Source organism: Mytilus galloprovincialis, chromosome 6 (genome assembly GCF_965363235.1).
Source record: "Mytilus galloprovincialis chromosome 6, xbMytGall1.hap1.1, whole genome shotgun sequence".
NCBI lineage: Eukaryota > Metazoa > Mollusca > Bivalvia > Mytilida > Mytilidae > Mytilus > Mytilus galloprovincialis.
This window is the reverse complement of record NC_134843.1, coordinates 76,354,615-76,373,008: the sequence shown is the minus strand read 5'-3', so window position 1 is coordinate 76,373,008 and position 18,394 is coordinate 76,354,615. Positions and strand designations below refer to the sequence as shown.

Here is an 18,394-nt window from a genome sequence, read left to right as displayed (position 1 = left end):
TCTTATTAACGGCAAAATTCCAAAATGCCACAGAACAATCTGTTCTTTAAATGTAAATCCTAATATGCTATTTAAGGTTTCTACATTTCATTGTGATTGGATTATCCTAATAAACAATACAATGCAAACCCCCACCATTAAGATGAGATTTGGATAATGACACAGTTAAATGTGACGGACACAACAACCCATTAGGCATAAAGAAATACATCAACTGTAAGGTAGCTAGATTTTACTAATGCATATTTAAATTAAAAATGTATCAAGCATGTATTGAATAATATAAATAATTACTAAAATGTATCATAACTCTATTATAAAAGATCATTTGATTCCTTAAGAGATGATGCAGAAAAATCTGGTAACAGTGCTGCCACCTTTTGTCTCATTTCTGATATTCTTCTTACTCGTTCAATTTCTTTTTTCTCTTCTTCTGGGAATGTTCTTATGGCATCAAAAGACTTCTGCTTCAATTTCCTGAAGGAATACAGAAATTTAGTTTACTTCAGAAAATATCCTTACTATAAACAATAGAAATATGAGGTAAACAACACTCAGATGGTAAACAAATTGTAAGGAAAAATGAAAGTGGATTTATTTATCTTAAATGAATATGTATATCCGGAAATATTTTAATTAAATTTCACCAAAATCAATTGCATCCTATTACAAAATGAAATATCTTATCATTTCCTATATTTCCCTAGTAGTCTTAATGACACTACCCAATTGTACTTTTACATTTAGTAACAATCAATAAGTTTTCATTTTGTTAACTAACATAAAAAATATGTCGAAACTTTTTTGATTGTTTTTTCATTTGTTTTTGTTTAAGACTGATATACATAGGTTTTTTGCAAAATAATTAAGCATGTAATTTGGCGCAAATGACTCCTGTTTCAAATTCAAATTTAGTCACATCGCAACAGTTGACCCTTGATCTAACATCCCATGTGTTCTACTGACCCTCTGCTTTCATTTGATCACTTTTTCATGTCAAGCCAAAAAGAGGCTGTTTTTTTCTTAAAACAAAAGGTGCAATATAATAAACATAGACTATGTTCTAAAGATAATAGCTGCTTTTTTGCCAACAAATTTAATCTTTTACCCTCACTCTCCAGTTTAAAAGTAGTATTGCCCTCTAACAAGGTCAATAACCATGTAATATAAACATCAATAGTTAAAGGTGATGACCTCACTTAAACAAACGTATAACAATGCTTCAATTGTGTTCTGAATAGATAAAGCTACATGTTCAAGTACTTTATTTTTCAATTATATTGTAGTTTGTTCTTAATGTACATTTAAAATCATGTCTGGCTTCAATTTATTTTCATGATACCACACTATTCATTTCTAAACGTTTAGGTTCTAGCATTCAAAGACTTGATTGAATTTTAAATTTAAGGCATTGTCTCTTTCTTTGTTAATGAGAGATATATACATCTTGAACAATGTCTTACCAAATGTAATATTCCCTTGCTTTCTGATCTTTATTTATAGAATCTAGAACTTCTTGACATGCCCAGTCACTCCAAACAGAAAATATTTTATTTTTCAAATTTCTCTCATGATATCGTCTAGCTCTGCCTTCCAGTATTATTGTATGATGTTTAAACTGTGGGAATAAAAGGATAATAAATATGCATAAAATGGACAAAATTAAACATAACAATATATACTTTGAAATATCAATGGACAAAAATACAATTTACAGTGTATCTCACTAGTCAACTGCTTTGAAACAATTTGCATTTTCAGAATCTAAAGTACTATGAGTAATCTCAATTTGTGTGCACCAAAATGATGTTACATCATAGATTGAACAAGAAGTAATTGTAACAGGATGCTGTTACGAAGTCTCCCAAACAAAGTTCCCATAATTAGTCATTCCCACGGTCCCATATTATTTTAGATTTGTTTTAATATCCCATGCAAGAATATATAAGGTTTAGAGGTGGAGATCTCTACTGTTTACAAGTTTTCAAACAGAAGGGTGTGGGGTGACCCTATAGACTCCCCCTATATTTTGTTTGATTTGTTTTATCGTCCCATACAAGAATTTATATTGTTTATGGGTGGGGATCTCGACTGTTTACAAGTTCTCAAACAAGAGGGGTGGGATGACTCCTAGGGACTTCCCTTTTCTTTCATTTGATTTGTTTAGGAGAACCACTGCGGACAAGTTCATTTTTTAAAGTGTCAGAACAGGAAGAAGAAGAAGAAGAAGAAGAAGAAGAAGAAGAAGAAGAAGAAGAAGAAGAAGAAGAAGAAGAAGAAGAAGAAGAAGAAGAAGAAGAAGAAGAAGAAGAAGAAGAAGAAGAAGAAGAAGAAGAAGAAGAAGAAGAAGAAGAAGAAGAAGAAGAAGAAGAAGAAGAAGAAGAAGAAGAAGAAGAAGAAGAAGAAGAAAAATAATAAGAACTGACCAAAAACAATACTTCTCCAAACTTTGTTTGGGAGACTTAATTAAGATTGTTCAGAACGTTTTAAACCAATCAAGACAGTTTGGTGTACACTGAAAAAATTATCCAGAATACATTAGATTTTGAAACGGTGAAACTGTGATAAATGAATTAAAACAAGAAAGCATAACAATTATTTCAATTGTGTTAATATACAAAGAATATGAAAAAAAATTTTGGGTATTGATCAATTAAACAAGCAACAGTTTTTTTTTAAGGAATCCCTATCTTTAAACATATACAGTCGACTCTCGTTATGTCGAAGTCAGCCGGACCAGAGAATTATTTCGAGATACACGTAGTTCAACTCAAACGACCACCTGAAGTTCGACAATCTAAGGGACACAACTCTTGCTTGGCTTGGTAAAGCCAAAATAAATCCGGGTGAATAAGGTAAGGGGATCGATATTCTAGCATCAGATCGATGTATTTGTATGTCACAGTCTTTTATTATTATAATGACATTATTTTTACTTATTCAATTGTTTCAATTAAAAAAAATCCTATGGCTTTTCCAAGAGAGTAATTTCCAATCGATAGTTTCATTATTCAGGTCGGTTATAGCTGACAAAATTGTTTATTCTCGGATACAAAAGATTTAAGAAAATTTTGATTTCTATTCATTTTGTTTTATCTCACTCTTTCTTTTCAAAAGAAAATATATAACAAGATCAAAGACGCCGTTTGAGTAGTTTTTAGGTGATCATCAACGGAAGCCATAATCCTCACTTTATACACACCCAAGCTTATTATTGTAAATCACAAATTAATTGTTTTGTAAACATTTTAAATACTTTTTCATGAACATTAACAATGTATCCCTAATTATTTATCAAAATTCTATAAAATATAATGTGCGTATTGTTATGCGTTTACTTTCTACATTGGCTAGAGGTATAGGGGGAGGGTTGAGATCTCACAAACATGTTTAACCCCGCCGCATTTTTGTGCCTGTCCCAAGTCAGGAGCCTCTAGCCTTTGTTAGTCTTGTATTTTTTAATTTTAGTTTCTTGTGTACAATTTGGAAATTAGTATGGTGTTCATTATCACTGAACTAGTATATATTTGTTAAGGGGCCAGCTGAAGGACGCCTCCGGGTGCGGGAATTTCTCGCTACATTGAAGACCTGTTGGTGACCTTCTGCTGTTGTTTTTTTCAATGGTTGGGTTGTTGTCTCTTTGGCACATTCCCCATTTCCATTCTCAATTTTATTAGGTAAACACTCATGGAAATAGCATGTCATAAATCAATACAGTGGTCAGTGACCGGAAATTTAACTACACGTGTATTGTCAGATTAACTCTTAAATCCATTTAAATCCCGGAGGTCATGTTTTGACATATGTGTATTAGTTCGAGATAAAAAATGAATTTTGAATGCTTTTGTTAACCTTGGGACCGTAAATTAAGTTCGACTCAACCGAAATTTCGACTCATCCAATTTCGACTCATCAGGAGTCGAATTACATACTTTTGTATGGAATAAAGTTCGGGACCACATGAAAACTTTGACTCATCCGAAATTTCGAGTCAACCGAGTTCGAGACAATGAGAGTTAACTGTAGTTATATAAGCATTTAATTTAAACATTCAATAAACTAATGCAAAAAGTATTTGACCTTGTATATAACTTTGACCTTGTATATAATTTTGACCAGTTTGTTTCTTGCTATACATTTATAGCTGATTTAAGTCCAATTTTGTTAAACAACTTCACGTCATTGAACTATGACTGCAAATCGAAAATCTGAAATTTAATTGAATGATTTTTTTCAAACTTGGTTAACCTTTGTATAGAAAACACATATCAAATCAAAGAAAAACTTTCTTCAATTTCTCTTAAAATGATAAAATCCATAATTTTTTTAATTAAAGAAGGATATGTTGTTGGTATATACATTTCCTTTTGATGTAAAATAAGAATTATGTCACTAACTTGGTTTTTACAATGTTTTACAGTATGCATCATTCAAAGTGGTGTTCAAGTGAAAAAATACAACTTCAAATAAGCTTAACATAAAAAGAAGAAGATTTGGTATGATTGGATTGCCATTGATAACTTTACACCAGAGAATATACAATATATGTATGGCTTTGCTCATTATTGAAGGCCGTACAGTATATAGGTATTAGCATTTTGTATGACCATGAATATACATGTGTTTAACAATAATATTTCACTATTGATAAATAAGAATGTTCCACTTGCACTATCATTTTCTATGATCAGTGGACCTTGAAATTGGGTTAAAAACTCTAATTTGGCATTATAATTAGAAAGATCATATTATATAGAACATGTGTACTAAGATTCAAGTTGATTGGACTTCAACTTCATTAAAAATACTGTGATCAAAAGATTTAACCTGGAGCGATCATTATTTATGCTAATAAAAACAATATTCAAATATCTATGAAGATAAGAAACTTTTAGAATAAGTTTATTTAAAGGATCAATAAGTTTAATAGGATCATAACTAAATTTCAGGGCTAGGTAAACAACATCATACTAAAAACTTGGATGTGCTATTGAAATATTTTTTTTACAGATACAGCCAAACTTTAAAATCAAATCTTTATAAAAAAAAAAGTAATTTTTGGTAATGAAATCCTTGACTTAATAATTGACCAGTAACACATTGATATAAACATTGTTGAAATCCAAAACATTTGGGATATAAAAACAAGGTAAGATGGTTCAACAAAAACATCATCTTCCAAAAAAGGAAAATTAACAAAAGGAAAAGGATAGTCTATCCCCCTTTGTCAAAATTTTTGTGATGAGTTGTCCATGAAAAACTGGTATATCTAAATCTACGAAAGGACAGTTATTGCTGTTTATATTTGAATTATTTGAAGCAAGTTCCTAGGATTGAATTTCTTCCGTCTATTTATAAAATTCTTAATAATAAATTAACTCATCAAATTTTGATATTTTTCACTACTGACTAGATGACAGATCGGTTAATACATCAAACATGAAGTCCGTGACCACATCATTACTTTATCATTAATTACCTTTTTTTTTTTTAATGTTTTTCTTAGTTTCCATCTCATTAGTTAAGCCTCTTTGAAATGATTATTATAGGTTTGTTCTTATGTTGTGATGTTACACCACTTACCCAGGTTAGAGGAGGCTTGATCACTCACAAACATTTCTAACCCCACCACATTCTTTATATGCCTGTCCCAAGTCAGCAGCTGGTAGGTCAGTGGTTGTCATTTGTCATATTTAAATTTCTTTGAAATAAATTAGGCAGTCAGTTTTCTCAATTGATTAGTTTCATATTTTTCATGTTGGGGTCTTTTAAAGCCAACCATACAGTATGGATTTTTCTCATTGTTAAGGGCCATAGTGTTGCCTATTTTTGAACTTTAGTCGATAGTTTTCTTATTAACAATCATACCACATCTCCTTTATATTTTATTTTCATATATTAATAAAAACTCACATTTCTCCAGTTGTTAAATGAGCGTTTGACAATTAAGTATTTATACATGTTGTCTGCCAGTTTTTCTTTCTGAGCCTTGATATACTGTACATAATCAAACCAAGCACTAAACACATGTCTGTAAATATATAATAATGAACATTTAACCATGTTTAATATATAAAATAAAATGCAGAATCAGTATTCTTTAGAGTCATTTAATGCATGGAACTAATTAATTCAAAATAAGTTTTATACAAGAAAGTCAGATGATTCAAATAAATAAATTTAATTGTGTTTCTTTCCTTTACCCAATAAATATTTTCAGCCTACATTTAAAAAGTATATGGACATTTTTGGTAAAGCACAATTCAGCTCCATACTTTTTTGGTAACACTAATCCCTGTAAGCATTGTTCAAGCTCAAATATTTTTGAATACACATTGTCAAGAATATTTCCCATAACTTTTGTGTGAAATATTTTTTCAAAATACCAGTACATGTAATATTATTTAAATTCCTACCCGCTTTTTTGCCAGGTAGAAGGAAACAGTCAATATAATATTTGGGGAATTAGTTTGGCGATTTACAATATCATTGGGTTCTTATTTCATAATATTTTTACAAATGGTAAACAATATTCATATATGAGGAAGAAACTAATGTCTCATGTCAGATTATCCAAGAACTATTATTTAAGAATCTGGTCATTTAATGAATGGCTATTATTTATTTTGAATTTATTGAACCATAAAACTAATTTTTGACTCTTCACATTGAATAATCCGCAAAGCTGATTATGTAAAATGTGAAGAGTCAAAAATTAGTTTTATGGTTCAATAAAATCAAAATAAATTATTGCCATTCATTATAAATAAATTTCTATCAAAAATAAGGCTCAAAGAACTTTTTATATTATCTATATTAACAATAACAATGCACACACATATTGGCGTATGAAAACACAACATCAGAGTGGGCGTGTCACCATTAAAATTGACAACATTGAAAATAAAACTTATAATTTTAACCAATCAGAAGACAGTAAAAACACCAAATTTATTTATTAAAACATAAAAGAGTTCTAAGGATGAATTCCTACAAAAATGACATGATAATACACTAGTACACTACTATAAATTCATTATTATTCCTTGGATGCCAATTTACTTGGATTTTGTGGGTACAGGTGAACCATGAGATTAAATGTTGAACGTATTACAATTTTATATAAGGTTTTATGAAGACAATGCAAATTTTCCTAAATCCAAGAAAAATTGGTTCTCCTGAAAATAAATGAATCCACAGTATATAAACTATAAGAGATAGATATTGGCCATACATCTGATACATGTATAATTCAAAAGCAATAATGAAATTGAACATATAAAAAGGTTAAAGGTCCTATAACTACTGAAAAGTAGAGTGCTAAATCATATACAAAGGAATGTAACTCTACAAAATCGTCAAAATGGAGTTGTTTGTCTGTTTAATTCAATATCTTATGTTAATTACATAATTGACATGAATAATTACACATTTGAGATTTTAACCAGATGCTCCGCAGGGCGCAGCTTAATACGACCGCAGAGGCTGAACCCTGAACGGTTGGGGCAAGTATGGACACAACATTCAAGCCGGATTCAGCTCTAAATTTGGATTGTGATTAAATAGTTGACACAGCATAGGTTTCTGACACAGAATGAATGTGGTCTAATGAACTTAAAAAAATTTTTTTGCCTTTGAGCAATTCACTATGCTGTTGAATATTAATCCTCTCAAAAAAAATGTTTGAAGAAATTTTCTTTTTATGAAATCTGAAATGAAAAAAATTGACCCCCCAATTTTTTTTTCACATCCCCCTTTCCCTTATTTCAAAACTGATCTCAATTCAAATTTCTAATGAAGTTTGCAACAATAACTACTCATTTAAATACATCATGAAATATTAAAATGTAAAAAAAGGGCTTGTTATTACTGAATGGTAAAGATTGTTTTAATCTATCAGTTGGTAGTAAAAGTGAATATACATTGTATATTGTATAAAAACAATGATTTAAGTTGATTCAACTACTATTCTGGACAAAGAAAGATAACTCCAATTGAAATCCAATTGGAATTTCTTGCTATTGCACAATATTTACAATTAGATATTTCTTGATATTGTGCAATACTGTGCAATTGAAAATATTTGCTATTGCACAATACTGTGCAATTGAAGATTTCTTGCTATTGCACAATACTGTGCAATTGAAGATTTCTTGCTATTGCTGAATACTGTGCAATTGAAAATTTCTTGCTATTGCACAATACTTAATATATTAATTTTGGATCGTGATTTGGACCAACTTGAAAACTGGGCCCATAATCAAAAATCTAAGTACATGTTTAGATTCAGCATATCAAAGAGGCCCAAGAATTCAATTTTTGTTAAAATCAAACTTAGTTTAATTTTGGACCCTTTGGACTTTAATGTAGACCAATTTTAAAACGGGACCAAAAATTAAGAATCTACATACACAGTTAGATTTGGCATATCAAAGAACCCCAATTATTCAATTTTTGATGAAATCAAACAAAGTTTAATTTTGGACCCCGATTTGGACCAACTTGAAAACTGGGCCAATAATAAAAAATCTAAGTACATTTTTAGATTCAGCATATCAAAGAACCCCAAGGATTCAATTTTTGTTAAAATCAAACTAAGTTTAATTTTGGACCCTTTGGACCTAAATGTAGACCAATTTGAAAACGGGACCAAAAATTAAGAATCTACATACACAGTTAGATTCAGCATATCAAAGAACCCCAATTATTCAATTTTTGATGAAATCAAACAAAGTTTAATTTTGGACCCTTTGGGCCCTTTATTCCTAAACTGTTGGGACCAAAACTCCCAAAATCAATACCAACCTTCCTTTTATGGTCATAAACCTTGTGATTAAATTTCATAGATTTCTATTTACTTATACTAAAGTTATGGTGCGAAAACCAAGAAAAATGCTTATTTGGGTCCCTTTTTGGCCCCTAATTCCTAAACTGTTGGGACATAAACTCCCAAAATCAATACCAACCTTACTTTTGTGGTCATAAACATTGTGTTTAAATTTCATTGATTTCTATTTACTTAAACTAAAGTTATTGTGCGAAAACCAAGAATAATGCTTATTTGGGCCCTTTTTTGGCCCCTAATTCCTAAACTGTTGGAACCAAAACTCCCAAAATCAATCCCAACCTTTCTTTTGTGGTCATAAACCTTGTGTCAAAATTTCATAGAATTCTATTAACTTAAACTAAAGTTATAGTGCAAAAACCAAGAAAATGCTTATTTGGGCCCTTTTTGGCCCCTAATTCCTAAAATGTTAAAACCAAAACTCCCAAAATCAATCCCAACCTTCCTTTTGTGGTCATAAACCTTGTGTTAAAATTTCATAGATTTCTATTCACTTTTACTAAAGTTAGAGTGCGAAAACTAAAAGTATTCGGACGACGACGACGACGACGACGCCAACGTGATAGCAATATACGACGAAAAATTTTTCAAATTTTGCGGTGGTATAAAAATTGATACATTAAACTTGAAATAAATATCAACAAACCTTTTAATAAGTGACTTATGGTGAGCTATAGCAACAAATTCATTTTTCTTTGCCATGTCAGCTAATTTTTTAAATGGTACAAGTCCACGATATTTCATTATAGACCGAATATAATGTTCATCTGCTTTCGCATTTAATAGTTTGACTTTTTCATCTCGTTGTTGCTTTTCCATTTCTTTCTACAAATTACAATAAAAGTATGTTTATGAGTAAATTAGTTTATCAAAGTTTTTCTGTGTAAAAAAGAATGCCAATGTCGTAGTCATGTTTTGACAGTTCTACCTTTTGAAAGAGCTTTATTCCTAATTGAATTATAAACCAACACTTAAACCCTCAAAAATATATCTTAAAAGAGGAAAACAAAGACAGGCTAAATCCTGCAGGTGTTTATTTTTTTTTAACCATTTTGAGGAAATTTTGTGATTTCATCTACACTTCAATGCAAGCGTGATCATTTTAGGTTGACATCAAGATTGACTCATCATCTAGAGAAAGTGAAGTTTGATTTATAAAAGAGACTCCCAAAACCGTATATGAGCCATATCGTATAGAAATCGACCTTATGGAAGTGCACCTATACATGTATATGTAAAAAAGACTTTGATTGATTTTGGAACATTTAAGTATGAAATAAAAGTTCAATTGTGGTGTGTTTTGTAGGATTCTTATAACAAATCAGTAACAGAATTGTGGTGTGTTTTGTAGGATTCTTATAACAAATCAGTAACAGAATTGTGGTGTGTTTTGTAGGATTCTTATAACAAATCAGTAACAGAATTGTGGTGTGTTTTGTAGGATTCTTATAACAAATCAGTAACAGAATTGTGGTGTGTTTTGTAGGATTCTTATAACAAATCAGTAACAGAATTGTGGTGTGTTTTGTAGGATTCTTATAACAACTCAGTAACAGAATTGTGGTGTGTTTTGTAGGATTCTTATAACAAATCAGTAACAGAATTGTGGTGTGTTTTGTAGGATTCTTATAACAACTCAGTTACAGAATTGTGGTGTGTTTTGTAGGATTCTTATAACAACTCAGTAACAGAATTGTGGTGTGTTTTGTAGGATTCTTATAACAAATCAGTAACAGAATTGTGGTGTGTTTTGTAGGATTCTTATAACAAATCAGTAACAGAATTGTGGTGTGTTTTGTAGGATTCTTATAACAACTCAGTAACAGAATTGTGGTGTGTTTTGTAGGATTCTTATAACAAATCAGTAACAGAATTGTGGTGTGTTTTGTAGGATTCTTATAACAAATCAGTAACAGAATTGTGGAGTGTTTTGTAGGATTCTTATAACAACTCAGTTACAGAATTGTGGTGTGTTTTGTAGGATTCTTATAACATATCAGTAACAGAATTGTGGTGTGTTTTGTAGGATTCTTATAACAACTCAGTTACAGACTTCGCTTAAGATATTCTATCAACCCTGGCCTTAGTTAACAGATGTATTAATATGTATTGGAATTAGGTTGATTTCTATCTGATGCAGCTGATATATAGTCATGAACTTTCAGTGAAAAGTATTAAATGTGTGAAATAATAAAATGGTACTAGGTGATCTGTCATCAATAAACACCTTATTTATTGTCACATAAACTGCTGAGAAGACCCTACTAAAAAAGCTCTGAACTTCCTTATAAGAATAAATCTATGGTCCCTAAATTGGTACTAGGTTCTCTTGTCATCAATAAAAACCTTATTTCTTCTTACCTGTTTATCTAATCTTTTCTTTTCTCTATAAGCCTCAGCTCTGGCACGTTTGTCTTCCTCTAATTCCTTTCTCCTTAATTCTTCCTCTGCCTCTAATTGTTTCTGTTAAAAGAATTCATTTAAAATTTAAATGATCTGATGTAATGAAAGCAACTTTTTGCTATTTAAGCTATAAATTTATGTGAAAATATTTTTTGCATTATTTGGAGTCCAATCGTTAAATTCCACAAAACATTATATATAAAATATAGTTCTTAAATTTCTATTGGTTTAAGTTTATCTAAATATGATCAGGATAAAATTAACTATAGTACAAAAACATGGTCAAAACTTTGTGTACGATGAATGTTTTAAATGTAGGCTTTGGATTTCAATTTTTTAAAGAAATTTTTGAGGACTACTTAATTATTTGATATGTTTAGTAGTTGCATTTATAGATAACAATAATTTAACAAGCAAGAGGGTGTTTCCCAACCACATTCTCATTGACAGACAATAGCCAGCCTTGTCAGAGATGAGATGTGGTCAAGAAACATCCTAGGAACTTGAAAGGCCATTGATAATCTGTTTATCGCTATTATGCCTATAACCTAGTTTATGTTAACATCGACAACTGCACATACACTCTTAGTTTCTAGCGATAATTTTCAATATAAAAAAGGAAAACTACACAAAATAAAAATAAATTATATTATCATTATCTAATTACAAACCTAATAACTATAGCATTTGTTTCACACCTATATTTTTGTTATTTAGTTATAGGTTAAAGAACATGAAATAATTCAGTCTTTTATTGTACAAATAAGACTTCAGTTTTATTTGTTTACCATTGTATTCTGGTTTATTGATTATAGTAAAAGCAATTGCATATGTGTAAACTAATCATGCAGTAAGGTGGCAGAGCAAACTTATTTAATTTTTGAATATGAGATGCCAATCTCAAAAATAACAATTCAAGAGTAAAAAATAGCATTTTTTACTTTCAAATAGCAGAAAATTTGTTCCATACAGTAGGATATGCCCAGCAATACCAGAGTTGGTAACCGATTCACATTGACTAAACTGAAAGGTAAGATTATTATAAATGATTTTATTTACAACTTCCTCACTAATTTTTCATCTTCTGCCTGTCTTCTTTTTTCATCCCTCTCAGCTTTTAACCTGTTTCTTTCAGCAGCACGTTCATCCATATCTATATAAAATGTCATAAATAATTGATACATATTTCACTTGAACTCTACCATTGTTTTATTGAAATATTTAATGCTAGCAATAATCACAAAGCCTAAAGTATCTCTTTACCTCCCTTTGGAAGACATCAATGTACTTTATCACTTTGCAATACTGGTTAAAGGTTAGACAAGTATGGAGTTTATTCAAGTCAAAGAAAGATACACATAAAGCTCTGATTTTGAAGATTATCATATTTTCCCATTTGAAGAATTGTATTTGTAGGTATAAATATTGATACTGTTCAAATTCATACAAATCTATATTATCAGAGGAAAAAAATAAAATTGAAAAAAAACCAACCACTTAAAAAATATAGAGCTTTTACAATTTGTCTTACATCGACAAAATACTTGTTTATAAATACTTGTATATTTGTAATGGATATGGATGAAATTTTAAAAAGATAGTTTATGACTTACTTTTTAATGTCTGCAGGTACTTAGTATTGGATTTGGTTGTACATGACTTACTTTTTAACGTCTGCAGGTACTTAGTATTGGATTTGGTTGTACATGACTTACTTTTTAACGTCTGCAGGTACTTAGTATTGGATTTGGTTGTACATGACTTACTTTTTAACGTCTGCAGGTACTTAGTATTGGATTTGGTTGTACATGACTTACTTTTTAACGTCTGCAGGTACTTAGTATTGGATTTGGTTGTACATGACTAACTTTGTAACGTCTGCAGGTACTTAGTATTGGATTTGGTTGTACATGACTTACTTTTTAACGTCTGCAGGTACTTAGTATTGGATTTGGTTGTACATGACTTACTTTTTAACGTCTGCAGGTACTTAGTATTGGATTTGGTTGTACATGACTTACTTTTTAACGTCTGCAGGTACTTAGTATTGGATTTGGTTGTACATGACTTACTTTTTAACGTCTGCAGGTACTTAGTATTGGATTTGGTTGTACATGACTTACTTTTTAACGTCTGCAGGTACTTAGTATTAGATTTGGTTGTACATGACTTACTTTTTAATGTCTGCAGGTACTTAGTATTGGATTTGGTTGTACATGACTTACTTTTTAACGTCTGCAGGTACTTAGTATTGGATTTGGTTGTACATGACTAACTTTTTAACATCTGCAGGTACTAAGTATTGGATTTGGTTGTACATGACTTACTTTTTAATGTCTGCAGGTACTTAGTATTGGATTTGGTTGTACATGACTAACTTTTTAACATCTGCAGGTACTAAGTATTGGATTTGGTTGTACATGACTTACTTTTAAGCGTCTGCAGGTACTTAGTATAGGATTTGGTTGTACATGACTTACTTTTTAACGTCTGCAGGTACTTAGTATTGGATTTGGTTGTAGATGACTTACTTTTTAGCGTCTGCAGGTACTTAGTATTGGATTTGGTTGTACATGACTTACTTTTTAACGTCTGCAGGTACTTAGTATTAGATTTGGTTGTACATGACTTACTTTTTAACGTCTGCAGGTACTTAGTATTTGATCTGGTTGTACTATCTGTCCTTGCAGTCACAGCTGTACTAGATGTTCTTGATGTATCCATAGCAACATTGGATGTTTTAGGATTTTGCTTCGTATTTGTCTGTTCATTCTTTAAACTATTAACAATAACACTATTGTTCTGATTTATATTTGATTGTTTACTAATTGGTTGTGATTTTGCAGACGACAGCTGCTTAGTAACATCAGATGCAGATGTCTGTCGTTTAGGAAAAGATTCCCCTGATCTTGGTGTTATATTTTTAGCTAAATGTTCAAGTATTGCTTGCTGTTTTTCAAGTTGTTCGTGTAGTTTATTTTGATTCTGACCAAATTGCAATTCCTCTATAATTCTCTGTTGTTCTTTCAATTGTTTTTGCTGCTCTTGCAAAATCTTTTGTTGAGCCTGATGTCGGTTTTCAAAATTGTTTGTAATATATTTAGTGTTCATCCATGGCTGTGTTCCAAACCTCTTTCTGACTTTCAGATCTGACTGTTCTGTATGATCTTTTGAATCTCCCATGTTAGCCACCTCCTCATTGGTTAAATTCAAATGTTTTCTTGTTACCTGCCATGGTTCAGTAGGAATTCTGTTATCTCGTTTCTGTTTGGCTGTTTCTGATATGTTGGTTGAAGTGTCACTTTTTGAAGAATGTGGACGTTTTGCAGGTTGATCAAAAAAGGAGTCCTGAAAGAAATCATGATAAGTGAGAAAACCTTGTGATAAAATAACTATAAAGTTTTTTTAAGGAGACACTTAACCCTGCAAAAAAGGTCAACAACAAGAGATATATGTAAAGATGTAAACTTAAGAACATATTTTAAAAGTCATCTGTATATGTGATATGAAGTAATCAGGCCTTCTTCTTTATAATATATAAACAGTAGTTTTAAACAGATAAATTATGCATTTGCGGCCAAATTACCCTCTCTTTGTTTCACATACAAATAGATTAGGCCATTATCACCAGATAAATACCCCTTTGTTGGAAATTGAATGAGACAATAAAATGGGAAGTACAGAGATAAATGGCTTTCTATATGACTCACTCTTTCTAAAAGTTGAGTATAAAAAAAATCAAAGCACTGTAATCGCTGTAGGCAGTTAACCAAAAATCAAGGCAAACATAATTATGAAAACTGTGGCAATGTTGCTTCAATTTTTTTTTTAAGATTTAAAAGAACAAACATTAAACATTCATATATTGTACATTTATGTTCATTTAATGAATTAATTATTAAGGCAAATAATTCATATTGTATCAACAATGATCAAGGTTTTCAAAAGCAAGGCATATTTCAAGTTTATTTTTTTCATGGTCACGAGTCTGCAGTGTTAAAGGTTTGCAATAATTTCAGTTCTTCTACCGGTAGTTGATAGTTAACGTTGGTATTAGTTGACTGTTAGTAGTTCAAGTTGACTTTAGTAGGAGCTTGTAAAAGTATGAATGGACTTGCTTCCCTGGAAAGAAAACTGAGTTTGTGTTCTACAGTACAAAAGTTATGAGACACAAATCAGGCAAATGTTTACTACTACAGGGATCAAAGGTGAGGTCTAACTGACCTGCCCATAGTAAATGTAAATGACCCCCACCTTCACCCCAAGTCCATGATGTCTAAGTTTGGAATAAAATGACAGGTAATTATTAAACAGTTGGTCAAAACATTCTTGGGCTTGAAAGAAGTTTTCTTCAAAATGAGCCATTTTAAAATGAAAATTTTTATAGGACCAGAAATAATTCAAAATATAATTAAGGTAAATTCTTTAAACTAATAATTTTTTTCAATCAATAAAATTTTATAATAAACAAGAAATAATTGTAACATAATGGTATTACAAAGTCTCTCAAAACATACACAAGAAGGGGGTGGGGTGACCATAGGGACTACCACTATATTTCATTTTATTTTTTATTTTTTCCCATACATGAATATATATAGTTTAGGGGTGGGGATCTCGACCGTTATCAAGTTTTCAAACAGGAGGGGTGGGGTGACCCGAGTGACTTCCCCTTTATTTCATTTGATTTGTTATAACTTATATTGTCCAATACATAAATATATATGGTTGAGGGGTGGGGATCTCATCTGTTTCCAAGTTATCAGACAGGAATATTTCATTTGATTAGTTTTTTTTGTCCCATACATGAATATATATGGTTAACTTTAATTTAAAGGTGGGGATCTTGACTGTTTACAAGTTCTCAAACAGGAGGGGTGGGTGATCGGAGGGACTTCCCTTATATTTCATTTAATTTAGAGGTGGGGATCTCAACTGTTTCAAAGTTCTAAAACAGGAGGGGTGGGGGTGACCGCAGGGACTCCCCCCTTATATTTATATAGTCCCATACATGGGTATATATGGTTACATGTAAGGGGTGAGGATCTCAACTGTTTCCAAGTTCTCAAACAGGAGGGTGTACAGTGACCCTAGGGCCTCCCCCTATATTTCATTTGATTTATTATATTGTCCCATACATTAATATATATGGTTTAGGGGTGGGGATCTTGACTGTTTCAAAGTTCCCAATCAGGAATGGTGGGGTGACCCAAGGGACTCCCCCTGTATTTCATTTTATTAGTTATATTGTCGCATACATGAATATGTTTAGGGGTGGGGATCTCAACTGTTTCCAAGTTCTAAAACAGGAGGGCGTGGACTTTCCCTATATTTCATTTGATTAGTTATATAGTCCCATACATAAATGTAATACTATATGGTTGAGGGGTGGGGATCTCATCCGTTTCAAAATTATCAAACATGAGGGGTAGAGTGGCCTAAAGGACTCCACCTATATATCATATGATTTGCTTACATTCAGGTAGAAAATAAAGTAAGAAACTTCCAGCTATTTTAACTGACCCATAAAAATTGAGAAAAAAAATATGTTTACACTTAAAAAGCATCTAACATGCATTACCGACATTTATCACTGATAAAGAAAATTTATACTGTCACCAGGAACATACATATTGTAGATACTGTTCCCAACTGTCACATTGATATTAAAATTTGTCAAAAAGTAATTTTGAGTTTCTGTACAAAATATTTTCTGCTTTTTCTTTCTTTTACATATATCTTTTGGTTTTCAATTCTAGTGATTATATTTATTTACCATACATAGATGTATTTTGTCACCTGTCTGGATATTTTTTTAGTTGATCCCAAAAACTCAGATTTACCCTTATCCCCTTCCGGAATCTTATCTGATATTGTAATTGGCATCCATTTTGTTTTCAATGTTGTTTTGTCAGATAAGATTTTATTGGAATTTACACATTATTTGTCAGCGATTTTCTGTATAAAGCTAGCGGTTGAACAAAATGAACATCGCTGTCAAAAATATTAATAATGAAAATAAGTTTTGAGATCGTTTTATATTAGGAAAATTTGGTAAAAAGGTTTGCAAAATTATTTTTTTATTATCTTTCAAGTTGTAGCTTTAAGGTCCGTCGTGCATGTTGGGTGTAGCCAGTAACCAAGTCGAAAGTCCAACTGCAAAAGTGGAAGGTCGCAGACCTCGGACCACCGCTAATTTGAACCCCTGCCTCCAAATCGAAAAGATACGATAAGAAAATTTCGTTGTCTTATTTAAAATTGCCGCCAACAGCATGAACAGTTGAACTTATTTTAATAGACGACTGATGTAATTGACTACCTATTGACGACAAACAATATTCCTACGACTTTTGCCATTTGAGAAATCTAAACTACTTGTCTTTAGAGATTTTCGGCGATTAAATATTTCATACATTTGTTCTTTGACAACTTAGCCAAAAGCTCATGGAATAATGAACAATAATAAACTACATAAAGATTTCTAATATGATCTACTTCCTATGTGCAACTTCAAAACTTTTGGGTGATTCGACGATCATTTAAGGTTTTTCTGGTCATATTTTTTGTAATCCAAAATTAAAAGTATGAAAAAATATCCAATTAGTTATAAAATAACATAATATCCAGCTAGATAATAACAATAACACGTATTTCAGCATTTATTGAGTAGAAAACAAATCTAGGGTGCTTGCATAAGGCAGCTTAACTGCCTGAAAAATTCTATGAGAAACACATTTTAAGTTGTTTAAAGTAGCTTACAATATCTGATGCTGATGGAGTAACTGGTTTCCTGCCAGTCCTTGCTGACTGGATCCTACTGGACTTTGAGGTTTCGACTGTAGAACTGGTTCTATCTGTCTCATTTCCAGTCCATAATTTACCAGTTGCTGCAGCTTCTAATAAAGCAGCCATCTTACTTTTGGTATTACTTTGAGCATGTTCTAATTCTTTTCTTTCAACTTCCTGTTTGACCCAAAGCTGCCAAGCAGCAAAATATTTCCTAAGTAAAGTTTGTTTGCTGTGACTGTCTGCAAGCTGTATTTTCCTGAAAGATTAACTATGAATTCAGCTCTATGTGCTAATTATGAAAGAAAAGAGGGTGGAGTATACATCAGCTTATTGAAAAAAAAATTGAAACAAATTATT

The 18,394-nt window shown here is 31.2% G+C and overlaps 1 protein-coding gene across 1 annotated transcript in view; it reads right to left on the bottom strand.

Annotated features, from left to right (window-relative positions):
• Nucleotides 1–258: 258 nt before the first annotated feature.
• Nucleotides 259–18,394, bottom strand: part of LOC143080356 (uncharacterized) — a 37,234-nt gene continuing 19,098 nt past the window's right edge. Inside the window, exons 10-17 of the mRNA XM_076256169.1 lie at nt 18,008–18,293; nt 13,882–14,596; nt 12,319–12,401; nt 11,207–11,308; nt 9,492–9,670; nt 5,914–6,031; nt 1,464–1,618; nt 259–477 (exon numbers count right to left, since the gene is read on the bottom strand). Coding sequence (XP_076112284.1) covers nt 315–477; nt 1,464–1,618; nt 5,914–6,031; nt 9,492–9,670; nt 11,207–11,308; nt 12,319–12,401; nt 13,882–14,596; nt 18,008–18,293 — 1,801 coding nt within the window. The 3' untranslated portion in view covers nt 259–314. The remainder of the gene's footprint in view (nt 478–1,463; nt 1,619–5,913; nt 6,032–9,491; nt 9,671–11,206; nt 11,309–12,318; nt 12,402–13,881; nt 14,597–18,007; nt 18,294–18,394) is intronic.